At 37.7% G+C, this 24614-nt stretch overlaps 1 protein-coding gene across 1 annotated transcript in view; it reads right to left on the bottom strand.

Annotated features, from left to right (window-relative positions):
* Positions 1-47: 47 nt before the first annotated feature.
* LOC137241381 (uncharacterized) overlaps positions 48-24614 on the bottom strand; it is a 105863-nt gene continuing 81296 nt past the window's right edge. Inside the window, exons 4-6 of the mRNA XM_067768929.1 lie at positions 2642-2721; positions 2440-2577; positions 48-383 (exon numbers count right to left, since the gene is read on the bottom strand). Coding sequence (XP_067625030.1) covers positions 208-383; positions 2440-2577; positions 2642-2721 — 394 coding nt within the window. The 3' untranslated portion in view covers positions 48-207. The remainder of the gene's footprint in view (positions 384-2439; positions 2578-2641; positions 2722-24614) is intronic.

Here is a 24614-nt window from a genome sequence, read left to right on the forward strand (position 1 = left end):
TGCAGGCCCATAACCTATTGCAAAAATATTAGCTTGTAATAAAACAATTCTCTATTTTGTATTCAGATTCAAAAATTTTCAGTTTTATAATAAAATATCTGACAATTACAAATGACAACTAGATGTTTGTAACATACAACAAGTATATGCAAATGTAAAGTAGATATTATTCAAAAATATTTAACACTTAACACGTTTCCCCTATTCCTAACGCAGCTGCTTCTGAAACTTTGTGGCTGACTCTCCATAAAATCCGCATTCCTCATCATGAATGGTTGATTCGAGACGATCTAGGTAAATCCCTTTGGCACTTAAATCAACCTTGCAAGCTCCCATAACATTCAGGGATGGCTGAGCGTCTCGTGTATAAACCCAAACGAGTTCTAAATTTTGGAAGAGAAAATAATGTTATAAATATGTTTATATGTGATTTTTGAATGACATGTAAAATTGCGATTACGTTCGTCCATTTGTCCTGCATTTTTCGAATTTTATTAAAGGTAGAAATGGATTGTTGGACTCTAATCCATTATGTAGACCTTTGGTTCAGGGACTATGTTGAAGATAAGTGTGGGAATGATTTGCCTACATCTCTTTTGGAATTTGGTTTGTTAACGAAATTATTACGATGTTCAGTGTCATTGTTTTTTTTCTGCTTTCCAATGTTTTGTAGAAAAAATAGCTAAAACATATTGCAAATACAAATACACGAAGCCCAAAGAAACAGCCGTCTTTTGCCTAATATTAATTTGAGAGTTGGTGAAAATCCCATATTCAAAATTTGCCGACCAATTGTTGTTTGAGTTTCATTTTAGAGCAAACGTTGCAGGTTTGAGAACAAGGCTAACGTTGATTCGGGATTTTCAATTAGAATTCTCAAACCCATCACAAACATGGCCGGAATAGTGTGGAATCAAGACGATTTTCTTATATATTTCTTAATTTGTAGTGAAGTTTGAAAAAATGTTTAAAATAGTGTTTGGTTTCGTAAGATGAACAATGCAGAAAATCAAATTGGGAACTACCTTTTTGTACAACTTTTGAGAATTTTTATTTTGTTGCTTCCACGGAAAAATTGCCAATGAAACTTACTGTAATAGTATTGGCGCTACTGGAATTTTGTCTTCTCCGCTATGCTACCGAAGGCTTCCACAAAATAAATTTAATCTTTATTACCTATCAATTTGATCATTGATTGCAATGAGAAATAGTAAGTAGTTTGAAAAATTATTCGAAATGTATTTGATAAATAAAAGTAGACATAGGATAGGATAGGATTGTTAACAAAAAGAAAAGTAGAAAAGGTTTTGATAAAAATTTGATTTAATTAAAACTAGTACAGAAATTTGATAAAAAATAATTCGAAAAACAACTTTTTTATTTAGAACTAGTAAAATAAATAAACAGACAATTTTTTGGAAATAATTAGTAAAAACAATAAGGAAATCTAAGTTCGGGTGAAACTGAACATTGCATACCCAATGTACACTTGAAATGCTCTTGTTGTTTATTTTGTGTGCTTAATAGTGTTACAAGGCTGTGCAATAATACATATAATTATGGTTCTATCCTGAACAAATTTTTCTTCGAGTTATGGCTCCCGAAACATAGAAAATTGCTTAGTCATAAAAGGGGTGGTGCCACGCCTATTTTTTAAAATTTGAAGTTTTTCCTATTTTTTGTTATTAATCCACTTGTGAAATGAAATGCCTTTGATATAAAGCTCTTTTTTGCAAAGATAGCTTATTTTATTCGTCCACGATCCTTCTAAGGGCGTGGTCCTTAACCGATTTCGTTAATTTTTCTTCAAAGCATTCCTTATAGTAAAGGCAACATCTCTGTGAATTTTGTTACGTTAGGTTTAACGATTTTTGATTTATGATTAATAATATTTGCAAAATTGATTTTATCACAAGTGGGCGGTGCCACGCCCATTTTAAATAAATGTTTTAAAATTTTTATCAAGAGTCTCAATAACAGTCCAAGCGTCAAATTTCAGCATTCTAGGTGTATTATTTAAGAAATAATCAGGTTTTTTCTGTTTTCCAAAATGTTATATATATAAGAAATGGCCGTGGTTATCATCCGATTTCGCTCATTTTCAGTACTCATTTATTCTGGGTCCAGATAAGCTCGTGTACCAAATTTGGTGAAGATATCTCAATATCTATCCTATATCTTCCTTACTGTCTTTATGGCATAGAGAATGAGAATGAGTCGGCGGAAATAAATTGTCCAAAAAATTTAAGATTCAAACAGGTTTTCACTGGTACTGATTTTCCACCAATAAGAAAAACGCTTTTATTTATACTTATATCGCTCAAATGATCTTGCAGACCATTCGCTTTCGGTGACGAACATGCATAATAGGGACCTGGTCTGGCGGCGTTCAGACACAGACACAAATCGAAATGCTTACTCAAAACAAAAATTACTAACCGGCGTGGTGTTTTCCCGATGGTGAATTCGGTAAATTCTGGCAGGCATAGATGATAAGACTGTCACAATCAAGCCTTAGAACTTTGTACCCAAGATTTTTCCAATCAATCCCTACAGATCCTGAACTAGAAGTGGAAGCTGCAAAATATAAATAAAAGTTATAGTTTAAATTTCTTAGTAATATATGATTATAGTAACATACCACCTGCACCATCATATGTCATAAAAAATAGTCCACCCATTATGAAAGTAAGGCTTCCCTTTGTAACCTTTTGGGAACCGCTAATAAATGTGAAAAATATGTGTTAAACTGTTGTGTATATTTTCAAAGTAAATAACAACAAGTAAGGAAGGCTATGTTCGGGTGTAACCGAACATTACATACCAGCTGAGAGCTTTGGAGACAAAATAAGGGAAAATCACCATTTAGCAAAATTAACCTGGGTAACCCTGGAATTTGTTTGTATGACATGGGTTTCAGATGGAAGGTATTAAAGAGTATTTTAAAAGGGAGTGGGCCATAGTTCTATAGGTGGACGCCATTTCAGCATATCGCCATAAAGGTGGACCAGGGGTGACTCTAGAATGTGTTTGTACGATATGGGTATCAAATGAAACGTGTTAATGAGTATTTTAAAAGGGAGTGGGCCTTAATTGTATAGGTGGACGCCTTTTCGAGATATCGCCATAAAGGTGGAGCAGAGGTGACACTAGAAGGTGTTTGTAAGATATGGGTATCAAATGAAAGATGCTAATGAGTATTTTAAAAGGGAGTGGGCCTTAGTTCTATAGGGGGACGCCTTTTCGAGATATCGCCATAAAGGTGGACCAGAGGTGACACTAGAATGTGTTTGTACGATATGGGTATCAAATGAAAGGTGTTAATGAGTATTTTAAAAGGGAGTGGGCCTTAGTTCTATAGGTGGACGCCTTTTCGAGATATCGCCATAAAGGTGGACCAGAGGTGACACTAGAATGTGTTTGTACGATATGGGTATCAAATGAAAGGTGTTAATGAGTATTTTAAAAGGGAGTGGGCCTTAATTGTATAGGTGGACGCCTTTTCGAGATATCGCCATAAAGGTGGAGCAGAGGTGACACTAGAAGGTGTTTGTAAGATATGGGTATCAAATGAAAGATGCTAATGAGTATTTTAAAAGGGAGTAGGGCTAAGTTCTATAGGTGGACGCCTTTCCGAGATATCGCCATAAAGGTGGACCAGAGGTGACACTAGAATGTGTTTGTACGATATGGGTATCAAATGAAAGGTGTTAATGAGTATTTTAAAAGGGAGTGGGCCTTAATTGTATAGGTGGACGCCTTTTCGAGATATCGCCATAAAGGTGGAGCAGAGGTGACACTAGAAGGTGTTTGTAATATATGGGTATCAAATGAAAGATGCTAATGAGTATTTTAAAAGGGAATGGGCCTTAGTTCTATAGGTGGACGCCTTTTAGAGATATCGCCATAAAGGTGGACCAGAGGTAACACTAGAATGTGTTTGTACGATATGGGTATCAAATGAAAGGTGTTAATGAGTATTTTAAAAGGGAGTGGGCCTTAATTGTATAGGTGGACGCCTTTTCGAGATATCGCCATAAAGGTGGAGCAGAGGTGACACTAGAAGGTGTTTGTAATATATGGGTATCAAATGAAAGATGCTAATGAGTATTTTAAAAGGGAGTGGGCCTTAGTTCTATAGGTGGAAGCCTTTTCGAGATATCGCCATAAAGGTGGGCCAGGGGTGACTCTAGAATGTGTTTGTACGATATGGATATCAAATTAAAGGTATTAATGAGTATTTTAAAAGGGAGTGGGCCTTAGTTGTATATGTGAAAGCGTTTTCGGGATATCGACCAAAATGTGGACCAGGGTGACCCAGAACATCATCTGTCGGGTACCGCTAATTTATTTATATATGTAATACCAGGAACAGTATTCCTTCCAAGACTCCAAGGGCGTTTGATTTCGCCCTGCATAACTTTTGTCATTTTCTTCTACTTAATATGGTAGGTGTCACACCCATTTTACAAAGTTTTTTCTAAAGTTATATTTTGCGTCAATAAACCAATCCAATTACCATGTTTCACCTCTTTTTTCATATTTGGTATAGAATTATGGCATTTTTTAAATTTTTCGAAATTTTCCGGTGATAGTCTAATTTCGGTCATTTTTTATACCAAGATAAAGTGAGGTCAGATAAGTACGTGAACTAAGTTTAGTAAAGATACGTCGATTTTTGCTCAAGTTATTGTGTTAACGTCCGAGCGGAAGGACAGGCGGACGACTGTGTATAAAAACTGGGCGTGGCTTCAACCGATTTCGACCATTTTCACAGGAAACAGTTAGCGTCATAAAAGCTATACCGCTACCAAATTTCAAAAGGATTGGTAAATTTTTGTTCGACTTATGGCATTAAAAATATCCTAGACAAATTAAATGAAAAAGGGCGGAGCCACACCCATTTTAAAATTTTCTTTTATTTTTGTATTTTGTTGCACCATATCATTACTGGAGTTGAATGTTGACATAATTTACTTATATACTGCAAAGATATTCCATTTTTTGTTAAAATTTGACTTTTAAACAAATTTTTTTTAAAAGTGGGCGTGTTCGTAATCCGATTTTGCTAATTTTTCCTCAGCATACATATAGTAATAGGAGTAACGTTCCTGCCAAATTTCACCATGATATATTCAACGACTGCCAAATTACAGCTTGCAAAACTTTGAAATTACCTTCTTTTAAAAGTGGGCGGTGCCACGCCTATTGTCCAAAATTTTACTAATTTTCTATTCTGTGTCATAAGGTCAACGCACCTACAAAGCTTCATCGCTTTAGCCGTCTTTGGTAATGAATTATCGCACTTTTTCCGTTTTTCGAGATTTTCGATATCGAAAAAGTGGGGGTGGTTATGGTCCGATGTCGTTCATTTTAAATAGTGACCCGAGATGGGTGCCCAGGAATCTACATAACAAATTTTATCAAGATACCTCAAAATTTACTCAAGTAATCGTGTTTACGGGCGGACGGACGGACGGACATGGCTAAATGAATTTCTTTTTTCGCCCAGATCATTTTGATATATAGAAGTCTATATCTATCTCGATTAGTTTATGCCGTTACGGATTACCGTTATGCGAACAAAGTTAATATACTCTGTGAGCTCTGCTCAGCTGAGTATAAAAAGAGTATGTGAACGCTACTCTGAGCTGAGAGAGGAAGCAAGACGCCTTTGCAGGAGGAAAAAAGCATAGGCAGAAAGGCATGAGTGCGAGGAGCATGAGCTGTTAGTCACCACGAATGACGCCTGCAAATTTTAGCAAAAAATTCGACGACAGACGAAAGGTTCTTAGTCCGGGGTAAAATACTGTCAGAATGAAAACATTGACCTTTTAACCGATGTTCAGAGAGTACTTACATTATGCAGGGAACACTTCTCTGACCTTCCAAATGGAGACAGCGATGTACCTATCTCCAAAGGAAGATGATGACTTTGAGGCCGCAATCGATGAATTTATGTTCCTCCACCCGACTATGACGAAATCAGAATATCAATAACCAGATTAAAAAAAAAACAAGACCTCGGGCGATCAGTGGCATAGTGATGTTTCCTTGCGCCCGGAGAAAAATATTTTTTTGGTTTCCCTGCAAAACTTATGCGGCTGTGCAAAATGACGTTGAGCAACACCATCAGCTCAGTCAGAATTGGGAAAGACCTCTCCGAGCCGTTCGAAACTAAATGAGGTTTAAGACAGGGTGACCCCATATCGTGCGATTTCTTTAATTCGATGCTGGAGAAAATTATACTACCTGTAGAACTTAACTGCTCTGGAACAATATTCTATAAAAGCGGAAAATTATCGGCATATGCTGATGATATTGATATCATCGGCCTAAACACCCGCGCCGTTAGTTCTGCTTACTCCAAACTGGAAAAAGAAGCGGTAAAGATGGATTTGGTGGTGAATGAGGACAAAACGAAGTACCTTCTGTTATCGAGCAAAGAGTCAGCGCAATATATGCGCCTTGGCAACCACGCTACTGTTGGCAACCATAATTTCGAAATAATAAAAGACTTCGTTTATTTGGGAACCAGCATCAACACTAGCAACAACATCAACTCTGAAATCAGGCGAAGAATCACTCTTTCCAATAAATGCTACTTTTGATTAGGTAGGTAATTGAAAAGTAAAATTCTCTCTCGGCAAACGAAAAACAAACTCTACAAGTCACTTATCGTACCCATCCTGCTATCAGATGAAGCGGCTCTGGGAGTGTTGAATAGAAAAGTTCTTCGAAAGATTTATGGACCTATACACGTTGTCGATGAAGAGTATCGAATAAGATTTAACGATGGGCTGTACGAGATCTGCGCAGACAACATAGTCCAGTGAATTAAAACGCAGCGGCTGCGCTGGTTAGGCCATGTTATGCGAATGAAAGATGACGCTCCGGCCAAGAAAGTGTTTCTATCGGAGCTAGCCTACTGGAAGGACCAGGTGGAAAACAATTTCAACTGGACGGTCATAACCGTTTAAACGGTTAAGCGCCAATTAAGTAAGTAAAGTAAGTCGTTTAAATCTTGTACTATTTTTTTTTTGGAGACGATCGAGAACACTTTTCATAACGCGAGAAATTTCACATTCTGCGGAAAGACCAACATCTCTAGCCGATTCTCCAGGCATTTTGCGGCGCCTTCTTACACGTTTTACTATATCAATATCCCATTTTTCAAAAAGATACTTCGCTTTTTCTATGCTTCTTCACACAAAGTGTCTCGAATTTGGGATAGTTCAGTCGCTAATGATCTTGTAATCTGAGCTGCACACGATCGATCCTCCTTAAGATTTCATTCCAGAAATAAACTAATTTTAGGAAACTAAAATTTAGTGTATTTTGGAAAGGATTGTAGCTTCGCTTCTGGTGCCACTTGTGGAGTGCTAATCTGCAAATTATTCTATGTGTTCTACTACATTCTCTAGCCCATCGACGATAACTCTAACCGCTTGTATTCTGGCGCTGCATAGTGTTTCAGATACACGTTTCACAGTTTTTGTTAGAGCATTTTTTAATAATTCCCATCGTAACGTTGAACGTGAGAAAAAAATATATATGCTTTCAATTATTCCACAACCTGTCGCAACTGTTCCGGGTATATGCATGCATTTTTTAGTATAGACATTTTTTCCAGAAATCAGTATTTTCCAGAAATCAGTTATAATAAAAATACAAATTATTTGGGAAGTTCTGCTTTTGCGAACCATTTGGCGCCCCCCGTGTGTAGCGCCCGGTGCAGATGCTCCTCTTGCCTGCCCTCCTCTGTTCACTTGTAGAACTCATTTGTAGAGGATGTGTTTTCAAATACTACTAAATTAGACCATGGATATATCCTCCGGAGATCTGACTAAACTGAGAACAAAATAATATAACCTAGCGGCGAAAAAAGTTCTGAACCCTTAAAGAATGTATCGACAACATGATTTAATCGTCCTCAATCGCTCGATCCCTAATGAATATGATCGGAACCCTAATCTCCAGGGTTCCATGAGCCTTGTTGAGATCAATCATTTCGCCAGACCTGCTCCCTAGTCCAATGTTTGCTTGGCTGATTTGTGGCTTAATTTTTAATTTTACAATAAATTTACCCCTAACCAGCATGACTAGGTAATCTATGCAGGCAAACACTTGGCAGCAATTGTTTTTAAGTTCCCAGTGTAGAGCATACTGGACTCTGCTCTCATCCCTGTCCGCTGCGCATTGAAAATTATTGGATCGAATTCGGGCCATATCTATATCATAATCACATCATAATATTGTGGCCACTTTTAGCATCACTAAGCTGTTAGTAATAAAGGCGTAGCAACAATAAACCAAGCTGCCACTCTTTTGTACCCGAACACATCAATTTAATCCATTTACACACGTACATAAAAGGCGACGAAGAGATATCTCACACACACAGATGTAGGCATTGCCGAAGTAGTTACTCACACATACATACACACGCATATGGCCAGTAGAAAAGCATTTACTACAAATATACATGTATATAGCAGGAGATCCAACAGTTCTAGAAGGTGAAACGTTTAGACCATTGGAGAAATATGCGGACGAGACAACAGAGAATATAAAACTAGCAAGCTGAGGAATGAGTAACCAGTTTGATTTAAACACGCTTAAGTAAGTGATATTGAAGTACCATTGTACTACACCCAAAGTAATCTAAATAAAGAACAGTTTGCAATACTGAAAATTGGAGTGAACTATTCAACAGTTTACCCATTCGAAAGTTAGCAGAAGATTTGAGATAAGCGTAATTTCGCCGAAATTCGTTACAATTGGTGTCAGAAGAGGAATTGTTGAATAAATTCCTAAGACTTCGAATACAAGTTGGACATGGCAAAGTTAAGTGAATTAAAGATCCAGCAACTGAAAAAGGAGTTGGAGAACCGTGGATTGAATCCAACCGGCAATAAGATTGAACTTCAAGCACGGCTACGAGAGATTATGGAGTCGGAAGGAATTAATCTCGACGAATACGTCTTTCATCCTGATGGGGAACAAAGATGGAAGAGAAAAACGAAATATCGCAGAGTTACGAGTACAGCGCTTCCCAAGGCAGTCGGTTCTATGTACCGGAGCGACTCGGACTGTCAATTCAGTGTAACCTCATTTAATTTGTTGTGTACTGCTACAACAATATCAACAAGCACAGACTTGAACATGATATTGGCTGCAATATCTGCACAAACTTCGACAATGGCATCTCAACTGGTATCCCAAGAGACACGCATACCATCGAAGATTGAAGCACAATTGGGAGAACAGAAGACATATATGGCATCTAAATTGGATAGGACATGGCAAAGTTTAAATAATTTAAGAATTATTTATTATTTCTTGATCATTTTTAATTTTGTTTTATTAAATAAATCTGTGGAAAATTTTTTGCGGGAAGCTAAGTACTATATTAGGGGGCTAAGATGCTTGGCTTGGATATCATAAGTGGTTCCAGGCTCTGGATCAGGGACTGTTATCAGTCTTAGACCGGCCATAGTGACGAATGTCACGCGTGATTAGTTATCACGTCCTGCACGAGATGCCCCTGCTTCTACTGATAATGGCGGATCTAAATAATCGATAAAATCCGCACCCCTGAGTCATTGTGCTGAGCTCAGGGGAGGGAGGACTCTTTAAGAGTCAAGATCAATACACAACGGTGACGAACTGGATTGTTTAGGGCTTTTGATTATTGACATTGAATTTTGACTTGATGACTTTGAGCTGGTAGGCGCGGTATTCTGCCACCTTAGTAGGTCGGGGTGAAACCCTACCGAAATGATTGGTAGGCTAATGCTGCACCCGGTAAAACCGTGGCGGGCCTCAAGGTACGTTCCGGCTCCGTCGCCGTTAAGTTGGTGGTGTAGGTGCGGTTGAAAATTCTCCCGCTTCGCGTCCGGTCTGGCTCTGAACGCATTACTCATATGGTAATGCGTCAACCCTCGCGTGGCCTCCCTACGTAGCATAGATAATCACGACACCGTTGAAGGGCGACTACAGAATCGGCTCCGGAGAGCGGCCTTGAGGGGGGACTTTTTAGAATGGACACGACTAACACGAATCCGCCAAGGATGGGGTGCGGAAGAAGAGCGGTTTTGATGGAAATCCTTGAAAAAGGCGGAGTGGATATAGTCCTTGTCCAGGAACCGTGGCTGAGTAGTAACGGCAGTAAGATTTCTGGATTAAGGACTGGAAAATTCAACACCTTGGTGCAGGTATGCCTAGATCCTCTGTGCTTGTTAAAAAAAGAGATTAAAGCTTTTATTCTCTCTAATTTCAGCAATGCTGACGTAACCACGGTCTGCCTCGAGCGAGGAAGTAATGAAATGTGGGTGGTCTCAGCGTACATGCCCCACGGGGACGTAGCGGGACCACCACCTGCGATGCTGGGCGAAATCACCGCTGAAGCAAGGCGGAGAGGTGTTGGCGTGATCATTGGTGCCGATGCTAATGCCCATCATAGCATCTGGGGAAGCTCGGATACCAACACTAGAGGTGAGTCTTTATCCACTTTTATTGTAGGTGAGGGGCTTTGTATATGTAATAGGGGGAATGACCCGACTTTTATTACTGCGGTAAAGGAAGGAGGTCATACACCTCACCCTGGTTAGTAGAGAACTGGAAGGTCGGATATCTGGCTGGAGGGTTGTCAACGAACACTCCTTCTCTGATCACCGATATATTCAGTTCTCGGTGAACGAAGAACGTCCCGTAAAATATCTTTTAGGAACCCTAAAAGTAGTAACTGGGACTTTTATTGTAGCTGGGAGAGCTATTGCCTGCGGCGCCTATCGTTAGTTCGGACCTGTCCTAATCTGAAATAGACGTTCTGGTGGAAAAATTCACCTCGGCAAGCAATAGCGCCTTTCAACTGTCCTGCCCATTGAAAACTTACGGGGGGAAGGGCAAGCCGCTAGGTTAGGTCTTGACGACCTAAGAGCGTCCAGTCGGCGGCTCTTTAACAGAGCCAGGAGGAGTAAATTACCCTCGGACTGGGAGCTCTATAAGGTGAGTCTGGGGATTTAGAAATATGAAATAAGGATAGCCAAACGGGATGCATGGTGAAGCTTCTGCGAAAACGTAGAAGGCTGCAATGAATCCGCGAGGCTTAGAAAAATACTCTCTAGGAATCCCGCTCCTCTGGGGTATCTGACAGATGATGGTGGGGACTGGTCGATGATTAGTGAGGAGTCCCTAAAGCTTTTAATGGACAATCATTTTCCCGAGGCCCCAGTTGCGCAGGGATCTTCGCCTGCATCGTCGGCGGTCGTTGGCCATGCAGAAGTGCCTGCCATTCCAATACGGGAAAGTCAAATAACCTGGGCTATAGGGTCGTTCAAGCCCTATAAGTATCCGGGCCCGGATGGAATTATTCCTGCACAACTTCAAAAGCCTTTGGCGATTTTCTGGCCGCTGGTTGGCCATCATCTACACTAACTGCCTCAGGCTTAACTATATCCCGAAGTCTTGGCACGCGGTTAGGGTTATTTTCATTCCGCAGGTCGGCAGAAGCTCTCATGTATCACCTAAGGATTTCAGGATGTTTGAGCGCTTGACTGACCTGTACCTACGGGAAAGGATACCTCGGCGGTTGCTGCCGGCTTCACAGCATGCGTACTGCAAGGCAGATCGACGGAAACGGCTCTCCAATTGATTGTAAAGCAAATAGAGGGGTCCCTAGAACACAAGGGTATGCTCTGGGTGCCTTTCTAGACATCGAGGGGGCTTTTAACAATGTCTTACCGGGGCAATCGAAAGAGCTCTGGTGGGTTTACGAGTCGGGGAGGCTCTGGTTGAATTTATTAGCAAACTTCTATGCGGCAGAATTGTCGCAGCGGAGTGGGGAGGGCCATAATTAAGAGGAAGGTGTGCAGGGGCACGCCACAGGGGATGTCCTATCTCCTCTCCTCTGGGTTGTGGTAGTCAACGAGCTTCTTGTGGAGCTGGAAGCCAATGGTTGTCGGGTGGTTGCCTATGCAGATGACCTCGCTACCCTAGTCAGAGGCAAATTTCTGGGCACCCTGCGCGATGCTCTGCAGGGCTACTTGGATACTGTGGCTAGTTGGGCTGAATCATGTGGATTGGCGGTCAACCCGGGAAAAACGGAATTGGTTCTTTTTACAAGGAGATATAAGATGCCCGATTTCATAACTCCCTCGATTAGAGGGGTATGGTTGGTCCTCTCTGATAGGGTTAAATATTTGGGGATTGTTTTGGACAAGAAACTGTCCTGGAGACCCAATGTGGAAGAAGGCCGCCACTGCCTTGTACTACTGCAGAGGGGCTATCGGAAAGAGATGGGGACTCTCGCCAGGAGTAGTACACTGGCTTTATGAGATGGTGGTCAAACCGATTCTACTATATGGGGTGCTGGTCTGGTGGAAAGCACTGGACACGGCGAGCACCTCCAAAATGTCAATGTCCGTGCAACGGACAGCGCTGATCGGTATCAGTGGCGCTCTCAGAACACCTACTGTTAGGTATCGTCATTGTGAATTACAAACTAAACATAACTCACCTCCAATTATATATACTCACTTTAAGAATTACCTTAGTTATTATTCGCATCTCATGGCGAGTCTAGAATAAGCATACAGTTAGTCAATAAAGTGAAGTCATGAACAAACAACTCTTCTGTGCGTTTCACTCGGTACATAACACCTACCTTGGCACTGAACGTCATGCTGAACATATTACCAGTAGATATTGCGGGAAAGGCGGCCGGGGCAAGGTCGTTGGTCAGGCTTCGTGATATGAGATATGGACTTTCTGACCGCGGACACTCTAGCCTTCTTACCAGTTTCGACTTTATCCCGAACAGAACGGACTATTGTATGCCGATAACTGCTCCCTATACAACCTTCACCCCAGTCATTTCACCGAGAGAGGAGTGGGGAAGAGAAATTATCTGGGGCATGGGACCGGTAAACTTGTTCTCGGATGGGTCGAAGCTGAATGGAAAGGTTGGTGGGGGGTCTTTTGTCAAGAGCTAAATGTAAGCCGCAAGTTTAAGTTGGCTGATCACTGCAGTGTATTCCAAGCGGAAGTTGCTGCGATTAAGGATGCGGTAGATGGAATGCTATCCAGTGTTACTACGGTTAGGGAATTTAACATCTACTCTGATAGCCAAGCGGCTATCAAGGCCTTGAGCTCAACTACAGTGCGATCGAGGGTGATCTGGGAGTACCTGACCTCGCTTGTGATTGCATCGAATTATTTTACAATTAAGATTATCTGGGTCCCTGGCCACCTCCAGGCCACCAATTCTGAGGTTTTTTCAAATAAATATGCTGTTTATCGGCGTGATCGCATCTCTAGAGCGGGAGGTGTCCTTATTTCTGTTGAATCTAACCTATCATATGAGTTGATTTCGCTGGGCAATATCTCTCATATCGAATTCATAGCAGTTAGGCTTTCATTCGGTAGCTATAGGGTAATTGTTTGCTGTTCGTATATGCCACCTCGTTCTGATATGGATGTTTCTGCTAGTCATAGTTCGGCCATCTGCGATTTGCATTCGCAGTTGGGAGATAACGATCGACTTGTTGTTGTTGGTGACTTTAACTTGCCAACAGTTAGTTGGGTTAATATAAAGGCGGTGACACAATGACATTTTTCATATAAATGCGTTTAACGCAAGCTTATGCATTCCAATAACATCGCCACAATCAACCAAGATGTTGCGTTTGTAAATATGAAGGAACTTCAGACTTGGCAATTGAAATTTATTACGCCTTGCCCATTCACATATAAAATTTCGCGAAGCACTGTTGTAAACATTCTCCCTATACAAGAAAAATACTTGCTAACATATTTTGTGTCGTATTCGATTGTTATATTGCAGTTTTTAATTGTGAAAAATGTTAGAAAATTTACCAACCAGTGGAAAAAATAATTTCACTTGCAAAGTGTGCCAACACCCTTAGCCAAAGCAAATGTCAAATTCTTCTTCTAATGATTTGCTTGTAACAAAATTTGGGAGATGGCTACTTTTCAATATCAGATGGCGCCAGTGTCGCTCATTCTACCGTTCTCCATAAAAATGCGTGCAATATACTCATAATGCATAAGCTTGTGTTAAACTCATCTATATGAAAAAGTGCTTTTGTGTCGGAGCTTTAAGTGATTCAAACTTTTTAACTCCCACTGGTCAACATGAGTTTCTCAATTGCTTGTTAGACTCATCTCTTTTACAGATTAACAATGTTCCAAATAGTGGAAATAAAATTCTGGATTTAGTATTTGTGGATGGCTCGGTGGGTACTGGCCTTACGCAAATCCCACCTTTATCCCTTCCAGAAGACCCTCTTCAAGTACAGTCTCGTCCCCGATCTAGATGCTTCTACAAAGCGAATTTCATTATGCTCAATGATCTGTTGGCTTCCCAAGATTGTTCGGATCTCTATGCTTGCACTGATTTCGATTCGGCAATCTCTATATTTTACAGTACGCTTGATGGCTTCTTTGATACCTGCATTCCTACTCGCTATACCCTATGGGTTCCCCCCCATAAATTCAGAAAACAAAAATTCAGAAACACATTTTTTCAGAAAAAATTAGTCAGAACTCTTTTTTCAGAAAGCAAAAACTCAGAAACAAAAATTCAGAAGTAAAATTTCAGAAGTCAAAATTCAGAAAGTAATCAGACAGCAAAAAAACATAAAATTTTGCGCATTTTTTTTGCTGTCTGATTAATTTCTGAATTTTGACTTCTGAAATTTGACTTCTGAATTTTTTTTTCAGCCGTCTGGTTATTTTCCAAATTTTAAGTTTAAGTCTTTCTGCCTTCTGATTACTTAAATGTTTGGTTTTTCATTTTTATATATTTTCAGTATAAACTACTAATGCATTTTTAATATATAATCACTGACTTTATTTTTTATCATCACTTTTTCGTGTTATTGTAATTTTTCATACCCATATGGATATACATTCTTGCATTCATACGTAAGAATGTATATAAACATTTACTTGATTTGAGTCTGCACTCCCCCCAGTGCTTAATTTGCTCAGTGCATAAATTTTGTTTACCATTGCTTTCCACTCATTATTGTACGTATGTGAATACATATGTACGCTGGCATAAAAACATGAATTGCTTTTTTTTTGCAAACGAGCTTGAAAAAACGCTTCAACTAGGTAAACAGTCTCATCATAGCGGAACCCAAAGGTGGAAGTTTATCAGCTAATTGGTACGTTTTTTTAGTTGCTTTGACATTTCTACTTCTGGAACAGTACGTTTTAGACACTTAACCAAACCGCTTAGCCAACTGAGCTAGCTTACTTTGTTTTGTTGCTTTCTATGCAATTCGCTAATATACCTAGCGTTTTATTTCCTCTAGCAAAAAAAGCGGCTATTGTCACTACTACTGACTTTGTAAATATATGCGCCTTGATACACAAGCTATTGGGTGTGGAGAAGACGGGGGCAAAGCTTAATATATTTTTTTAAATTCGTCTTCGAATAACTTTCACCTACTCTATTTTACAGTTTTCGAGAACAATTATTGTTCATATTTTTCTCATAATCGAACCATTACGACATTTCTTTACTACGAACTCGAATTCACATCGATGTGATTTAAAATTAGTTAACACGTATTATCAGAATGGACAGCATTATAAGTCATAAGAACAAACATCCTGAAATTTTCTTAGATGGATTTGAATATACATTCGATAGGTCATATAATGAAACAGATTATTTTTTCTGTAGCAAGTAAGAACTTAATTCTAATTCACAAAATTTGAAGTTTTTTCACTTTCGTGAATAAGTTTTAGTAAAAAACGTGAATCGAATTGTGGTGCGAGATTAATTCGATATAACAACGTGGAACCAGGTGAAAATAATGGCAACATGAAGATAACAGGCATACATTTACATGCACCAGATGCTAGGAAAGTGGAATGTTATCGATTGGCAAAAGACTTAAAACGAAAGGCTGCTGAAGAGCGTAGTACCTCGAGAGATATTATAGGATAGATTATATCAAATGCAAATACAGCTGTTAGACCGATTCTCCCTTCAATCGATCAAATGATGCGCACTGTCAGGCGAACACGTGCTTTAAATTTCGTTCCGAAAAATCGTAATAATCTCAAAGAACTCGTTCTTGAAAATCAGTTTATCAGAACAATAGATGTAAAACAATTTTTGCTATATGATAGTGGGCCAATTGATCAAAGGCTAATCATTTTTTCCACAGAAGAAAATTTGAAATTTTTAGCAAGTTGCTCCTCGATTCATATGGACGGCACATTTTCTGTTGTTCCTCCACTTTTTTCCCAATTATACACATTGCATGGCAAGTGTTTCATTTATATGTATATATTTGAATACAATTCTCGATTCTATTGAAATTCTATTATTTGCAGGAGGTTTAAATGTTTTAATAGTTCCCTTGGTATATGTACTAGCATGTAACAAAAAACCAGAAACATATAATATCATAATGAAGACTTTATTAGAACAAGGAAACTCATTTAAACCTAAATATGTGATGTTGGATTTCGAGAAGGCGGCAATTAATTCAAACATTTATTAGCACTTGCATTTGTTCCAGAGCAAATGGTGATCGATGCATTCGGATTGATATCTGAACTGGAATTTTATGTGGATAACGACGATAAGGAATACAATTGCGAAATACAAAACTTATTAAATTATTTCGAGGTAACTTACATTGGATTGCCACTTCCTGAAACACAGCAACGTCAGAAGAAGTCGTTATATCCCATCGAATTATGGAATATGTATGTAGGTTCAAGGATTTAGAACATGCTTTTAGTTTTTATTGTACCGGATGTAACTGTGGTCATCCGAATCTTTTTGCAATAATACTCCACCATACGCATATCTACATGCATCTGTGTGTACTTCTATCACAGCTTTAGGACCATATAGCTTAAGCACCGCCGCTTTTGTCAATATCGCTTTAAATTATTCGAAAGCCGCTGCCTCTTCGTCACCGTATTTAAACTTGTTATTCTGTTTTAACAAATCCGTTAATGGTTTCGCAATAACGGCATAATTTTCCACAAATCTTCTAAAATATGATGTCAACCCAATAAAACGCTGGACTGCCTTCCTATCTTTTGGAGGAGTAAAATCCTTAATTGCTTTAGTGATGGTGTAATCGTACCATTCTCTACAATATACCCTAAAAATTCTACCTTCAGCTTGAGAAAACTACATTTATACCACTTGATATCAAGACCACTTTTACCTGATGTTTCAACCACCATACTTAATTTTTCCAACGCCTCTTCCTCATCCTTTAATGAAATAATAACATCGTCCATGTACACCATTACAGTCCCATTTGCAATTAGTGGTTGAAGCTCTGCCCTAATAAATCGGCAAAAAACTGATGGAGCATTCGATATTCCGAAGGGTATAAAATTAAACTCATATTGACCTTCTTGAGTCACAAATGCAGTATATTTTTTCGAATCAGGCTCAACAGTTACATGAAAATAACCATTTCTTAAATCCAGTGTTGTATAAACTCTTGCTGATTGTAACCTATCTACCACCTCGTCTATCAACATCATTGAAAAATTATTCCTTATAATTTTCTCATTTAGACAACGATAGTAGCAACACAATCTTTTATTCCCATCCTTTTTTGAAACAAGTACTATTGGCGCTGCATATGGAGATGCACTTGGTCTAATAATACCTGATTCTAGCCACTCCTTAATTTGGTCATTTACCACTTTTTGATTTTCATACGATAAACGCCTAGGTCTCTGATAAATAGGATTTTCATCACTTAATATTATTTTTAATTCAACTGGAGATTTAGCGATAGGATTTGGTTTATATCCTCTAACTAGCTCTCGAATAAAATTCGCAGTAAAATGTGATAAATGATCAAAATCTATTTCTAGCTCAGCTTCATGCAGTACATTAATCACATCTAGTTCTTGTATCCAACCTCTTATATATTTTAACTCATCTTCATTAGACACATTTTTGTCTACTACACTATCGATTTCTTTCAGGATACTTTCTTTCTCACCACTGTACCTCACTTGATTTTGTTCGTCAAAAATAATCTTTTCTTTGAAAATAACTTCGTTCTTAGTTACAACCAAATCCACCTTTTCTAATACCGAATTACCTATGATTGCAGCAAGACACATTTCGGATTCAACTACAATATCAAAAGTTAAACTCAATGAAATATTATCAACTTGTACATTCGCACTAAAACGACCCTTAGTTACAACATTACTATTCCCAATACCAAATAATTCACATCGCTCATTCTTGATAACCACTTCAATACCACTGTTCAGCAACGTATCAAATCGCATTAAACACCGATTACAACCAGCATATATTAAAAGCCGAGAAACAAAATTTGCTACTATCGCAAACCACATCTTTGAATTTCAAAGAGTTATGTTCACTTAAATTATTTATGCTGCCTGGTTTTGTTTTTGTTTTATCCCCTTCACAGTTATTCGCTTTATGGCCAAGTTCACCACATTTAAAACACCGTATTTTCAATTGTGTGTGAGCTAAATGCGACTCACTCCCGCACTTGTATCATTTTTTATATTTTCTAACACTATCTGTATACAACAACCCCATAAGGAACAGAATACATGAATCGGTGAGTAGGCAGTTTTTTTTATTTTTCATAAAAACAGAAAATAATACAACTTTTTTCCACAAAAGTTATATTATTTTTGTAAACTGCAAAATCATATATATCCACATACACATATATATGAATATTGCGGAAATTTTCTTACCGTTGGTTTTACTGCAACCTTTTTGCAAACAAAAATTGGTAGAAAATATTCCGCTATACCAATAGGCAAAATCCGCCAATTATATATATATATGTATACATATTTTTAGTGGTATTTAACCAACAAAAAAATTGCAGTTTACTTGCCTACTCAAACCCACTGTGCAAGAACAACATCAGCAAACATTTCTTCTACAGCTGAGTTTACCAGCTGCATCACGCTGGAACCCGCTTTGAAAAAATCCAAATTTTTTTTGTGATTTCTATAACTACAAACGATGCAATTGATTGTAGTGAAATTCATTTTTTTGTAGTTCTTATAGTTACTCCGAAAATATAATACATTGTGCGGAAACCAAGCAATTTAAGTAAATTTGGTTTTTTTCTTTTTGAAATACGTTTTAAATCGTTTGTAATTTTTCATAGGAAAAAAAAATTTTTTTTTTGGTCCACAGGTTTCGGAGATATCGCTAACGCATCTCAAAAAAACCAAGAACGCAGCAATTTGGAAGCACTGAAAGTACTTTTCCTATAACTACAAACGATGAAATTGATTGTAGTGAAATTAATTTTTTTGTAGTTCTTATAGTTACTCCGAAAATATAATACATTGTGCGGAAACCAAGCAATTTAAGTAAATTTGGTTTTTTTCTTTTTGAAATACGTTTTAAATCGTTTGTAGTTTTTCATAGGAAAAAAAAATTTTTTTTTTGGTCCACAGGTTTCGAAGATATCGCTAACGCATCTCAAAAACACCATGAACGCAGCAATTTGGAAGCACTGAAAGTACTTTTCCTATAACTACAAACGATGAAATTGATTGTAGTGAAATTAATTTTTTTGTAGTTCTTATAGTTACTCCGAAAATATAATAAATTGTGCGGAAACCAAGCAATTTAAGCAAATTTGGGTTTTTTCTTTTTGAAATGCGTTTTAAATCGTTTGTAGTTTTTCATACGAAAAAAAATTTTTTTTTTGGTCCACAGGTTTCGAAGATATCGCTAACGCATCTCAAAAACACCAAGAACGCAGCAATTTGGAAGCACTGAAAGTACTTTTCCTATAACTACAAACGATGAAATTGATTGTAGTGAAATTAATTTTTTTGTAGTTCTTATAGTTACTCCGAAAATATAATAAATTGTGCGGAAACCAAGCAATTTAAGCAAATTTGGGGTTTTTCTTTTTGAAATGCGTTTTAAATCGTTTGTAGTTTTTCATACGAAAAAAAATTTTTTTTTTGGTCCACAGGTTTCGAAGATATCGCTAACGCATCTCAAAAACACCAAGAACGCAGCAATTTGGAAGCACTGAAAGTACTTTTCCTATAACTAAAAACGATGAAATTGATTGTAGTGAAATTAATTTTTTTGTAGTTCTTATAGTTACTCCGAAAATATAATAAATTGTGCGGAAACCAAGCAATTTAAGCAAATTTGGGTGTTTTCTTTTTGAAATGCGTTTTAAATCGTTTGTAGTTTTTCATACGAAAAAAAATTTTTTTTTTGGTCCACAGGTTTCGGAGATATCGCTAACGCATCTCAAAAACACCAAGAACGCAGCAATTTGGAAGCACTGAAAGTACTTTTCCTATAACTACAAACGATGAAATTGATTGTAGTGAAATTAATTTTTTTGTAGTTCTTATAGTTACTCCGAAAATATAATACATTGTGCGGAAACCAAGCAATTTAAGTAAATTTGGTTTTTTTCTTTTTGAAATACGTTTTAAATCGTTTGTAGTTTTTCATAGGAAAAAAAAAATTTTTTTTTGGTCCACAGGTTTCGGAGATATCGCTAACGCATCTCAAAAAAACCAAGAACGCAGCAATTTGGAAGCACTGAAAGTACTTTTCCTATAACTACAAACGATGAAATTGATTGTAGTGAAATTAATTTTTTTGTAGTTCTTATAGTTACTCCGAAAATATAATAAATTGTGCGGAAACCAAGCAATTTAAGCAAATTTGGGTGTTTTCTTTTTGAAATGCGTTTTAAATCGTTTGTAGTTTTTCATACGAAAAAAAATTTTTTTTTTGGTCCACAGGTTTCGGAGATATCGCTAACGCATCTCAAAAAAACCAAGAACGCAGCAATTTGGAAGCACTAAAAGTACTTTTCCTATAACTACAAACGATTTAAAACGTATTTCAAAAAGAAAAAACCCAAATTTGCTTAAATTGCTTGGTTTCCGCACAATGTATTATATTTTCGGAGTAACTATAAAAACTACAAAAAAATGAGTTTCACTACGATCAACTTCATCGTTTGTAGTTATAGGAAAAGTACTTTTAGTGCTTCCAAATTGCTGCGTTCTTGGTTTTTTTGAGATGCGTTACCGATATCTCCGAAACCTGTGGACCAAAAAAAATTTTTTTTTCTTATGAAAAACTACAAACGATTTAAAACGCATTTCAAAAAGAAAAAACCCAAATTTGCTTAAATTGCTTGATTTCCGCACAATGTATTATATTTTCGGAGTAACTATAAAAACTACAAACAAATTAATTTCACTATAATCAATTTCATCGTTTGTAGTTATAGGAAAAGTACTTTTAGTGCTTCCAAATTGCTGCGTTCTTGGTTTTTTGAGATGCGTTAGCGATATCTCCGAAACCTGTGGACCAAAAAAAAAATTTTTTTTCCTATGAAAAACTAAAAACAACTTAAAACGTATTTCAGAAAGAAAAAACCCAAATTTGCTTAAATTGCTTGGTTTACGCACAATGTATTATATTTTCGGAGTAACTATAAAAACTACAAAAAAATGAATTTCACTACAATCAATTTCATCGTTTGTAGTTATAGGAAAAGTACTTTTAGTGCTTCCAAATTGCTGCGTTCTTGGTTTTTTTGAGATGCGTTAGCGATATCTCCGAAACCTGTGGACCAAAAAAAAATTTTTTTTTCGTATGAAAAACTACAAACGATTTAAAACGTATCTCAAAAAGAAAAAACCCAAATTTGCTTAAATTGCTTGGTTTCCGCACAATGTATTATATTTTCGGAGTAACTATAAAAACTACAAACAAATTAATTTCACTATAATCAATTTCATCGTTTGTAGTTATAGGAAAAGTACTTTTAGTGCTTCCAAATTGCTGCGTTCTTGGTTTTTTGAGATGCGTTAGCGATATCTCCGAAACCTGTGGACCAAAAAAAAAATTTTTTTTCCTATGAAAAACTAAAAACAACTTAAAACGTATTTCAGAAAGAAAAAACCCAAATTTGCTTAAATTGCTTGGTTTACGCACAATGTATTATATTTTCGGAGTAACTATAAAAACTACAAAAAAATGAATTTCACTACAATCAATTTCATCGTTTGTAGTTATAGGAAAAGTACTTTTAGTGCTTCCAAATTGCTGCGTTCTTGGTTTCTTTGAGATGCGTTAGCGATATCTCCGAAACCTGTGGACCAAAAAAAAATTTTTTTTTCGTATGAAAAACTACAAACGATTTAAAACGTATCTCAAAAAGAAACAACCCAAATTTGCTTAAATTGCTTGGTTTACGCACAATGTATTATATTTTCGGAGTAACTATAAAAACTACAAAAAAATGAATTTCACTACAATCAATTTCATCGTTTGTAGTTATAGGAAAAGTACTTTTAGTGCTTCCAAATTGCTGCGTTCTTGGTTTTTTGAGATGCGTTAGCGATATCTCCGAAACCTGTGGACCAAAAAAAAAATTTTTTTTCGTATGAAAAACTACAAACGATTTAAAACGTATTTCAAAAAGAAAAAAACCAAATTTACTTAAATTGCTTGGTTTCCGCACAATGTATTATATTTTCGGAGTAACTATAAGTACTACAAAAAAATGAATTTCACTACAATCAATTGCATCGTTTGTAGTTATAGAAATCAGAAAAAAAATTTGGATTTTTTCAAAGCGGGTTCCAGCGTGATGCAGCTACCTCAAAGTATTATTATTTTCTATTATATACATACCTATATATACCAGTAATTTATAAATACACGTTTATTTCCACACGTATATTTACACGTATATATTAGTGAAAAGTGTTTGTGATTTTTTTTAAATTTTATACTTTTTGTTTTTACAGAACAATATACATACTATTAAATTCCGAATTTGGCGGATTTTAATCATTTAAGGAACGTCCCGTTGTCCGTGCTTGACTCTATTTTTCAAAAAACAAAAAAAAAACACAAACACCGCCACCAATTTAAATTCCCTTTTTTAAATTTCTGTGGCACGGAGAGTTTTCCATCTTCGAATTTTGCGAACGTTCTCAGAGCGGACAAATATTTTATTCGGTTTTTGTGGTGAAAACCCAAAAGTTTGCATAAAATGCCCCTCAGCCCCCCAAAAGCGTCCGAAACCGGGACGAAACCAAAAGGTGGCCCTAAGGAAGGAACGGCCAAGGAAAGGTCAACATCCCCCGCTGGAAATCCAAATCAGTTGACCCATCCGCGCAAAAGTTCATCGCGGAAAGTGACAATCTGATGAGATACTGTGCAAAATTCAACGAAGCACCGATTCAGGATCACACTGAATCGTATCTCATGATAAAGGACAAATCACTAGATGATATTTTCGAAACCAGACGAAAGTTTCCCTGAAGATTTTAAGAGTTCAGTACAAGGCAAACAATGCGCCTGCCTTGATACGTATGAAGTGACAAAAGCAAAGATTGCCGATCAACTTTCGTTGATCAAAATGATGGCAACGACGAGTCCACCACCCCGCGTGGAACAACCCCCGGCTGAGGCAAATATTTACCTCAAAGTCCCAGCATGCGACACGGATACCTTTTATGGTAGCTATGAAGAATGGCCCGCTTTTCGTGACATGTTCACAGCGGTGTACATTAACCACCCAAGGCTCTCCCGTGCTCAGAAATTGTACCATCTCCGGTACAAAACGCAAGGCAAAGCCGGCTCCATCGTCAAACAATATGCGTTGAGCGATGATAATTTTGACCTTGCCTGGGAAGCTTTACGGTCACGATACGAAAACAAGCGTATCTTGGTTGACAACCAGATAAAATCCTTACTGACTCTTGCCACTATTCCATCCGAAAACAGTGAGCAACTTCAGAAATTGCAAAATACAATAAACAACTGCCTATCCGTCCTTCACTCCCAAGGAGTTACGACAGACAGTTGGGATCCGATTATGGTGTACATTTGTTCATCAAAGCTCCCAGAAACAACCCTGTCACTTTGGGAACAATCTCTCTCCTCTCGAAGAGATCTACCCTCATGGTCACAAATGAACGACTTTCTCACCTCGAGATATGAAGTCGTTGAAAGGGTTAATAGGCTTCAACCAAGCAAACAAAAACCAGTCGCTCATCAAAATTCTGCGCAAAACAGGTCCTTCAACAGGACGCAAACCCTTGTGGCAGAATCTAAAAAGGAAACTTGCCAATGTTGCAACTCCCCGCACCTTATTAGATTTTGTCCACGATTCAAACGAATGTCTGTGAAAACCGGACACAATTCGTAAAACAAGCTAAGCTGTGTACAAACTGCCTTAGCAGCACTCATATCATCAATGAGTGCACGAGCAAGTGGTCATGTTCGACATGTCATCAACGGCATCACACGCTATTGCATGCGAGCCCACAAGCTCAACGTTCCACCCCGCGAACGAATGCACAAAACGTGCAGCACACAACTGCTGAGTCAACATCTCCCGTTCGACAAACGCAGAATAGCTCCGATTCTAGCGAGCTACCGTGTTGTTGAAACACGCACCGGTTCAATCATTGCATGCAGCCAATGATAACCAAATTCTCCTTCCTACTGCTATGGTCGCAGTCGAACACGAAGGGGAATTATTTCAACTGAGAGCCCTTATTGATCAGGGCTC

Source organism: Eurosta solidaginis, chromosome 2 (assembly GCF_040869045.1).
Source record: "Eurosta solidaginis isolate ZX-2024a chromosome 2, ASM4086904v1, whole genome shotgun sequence".
NCBI classification, from domain to species: domain Eukaryota; kingdom Metazoa; phylum Arthropoda; class Insecta; order Diptera; family Tephritidae; genus Eurosta; species Eurosta solidaginis.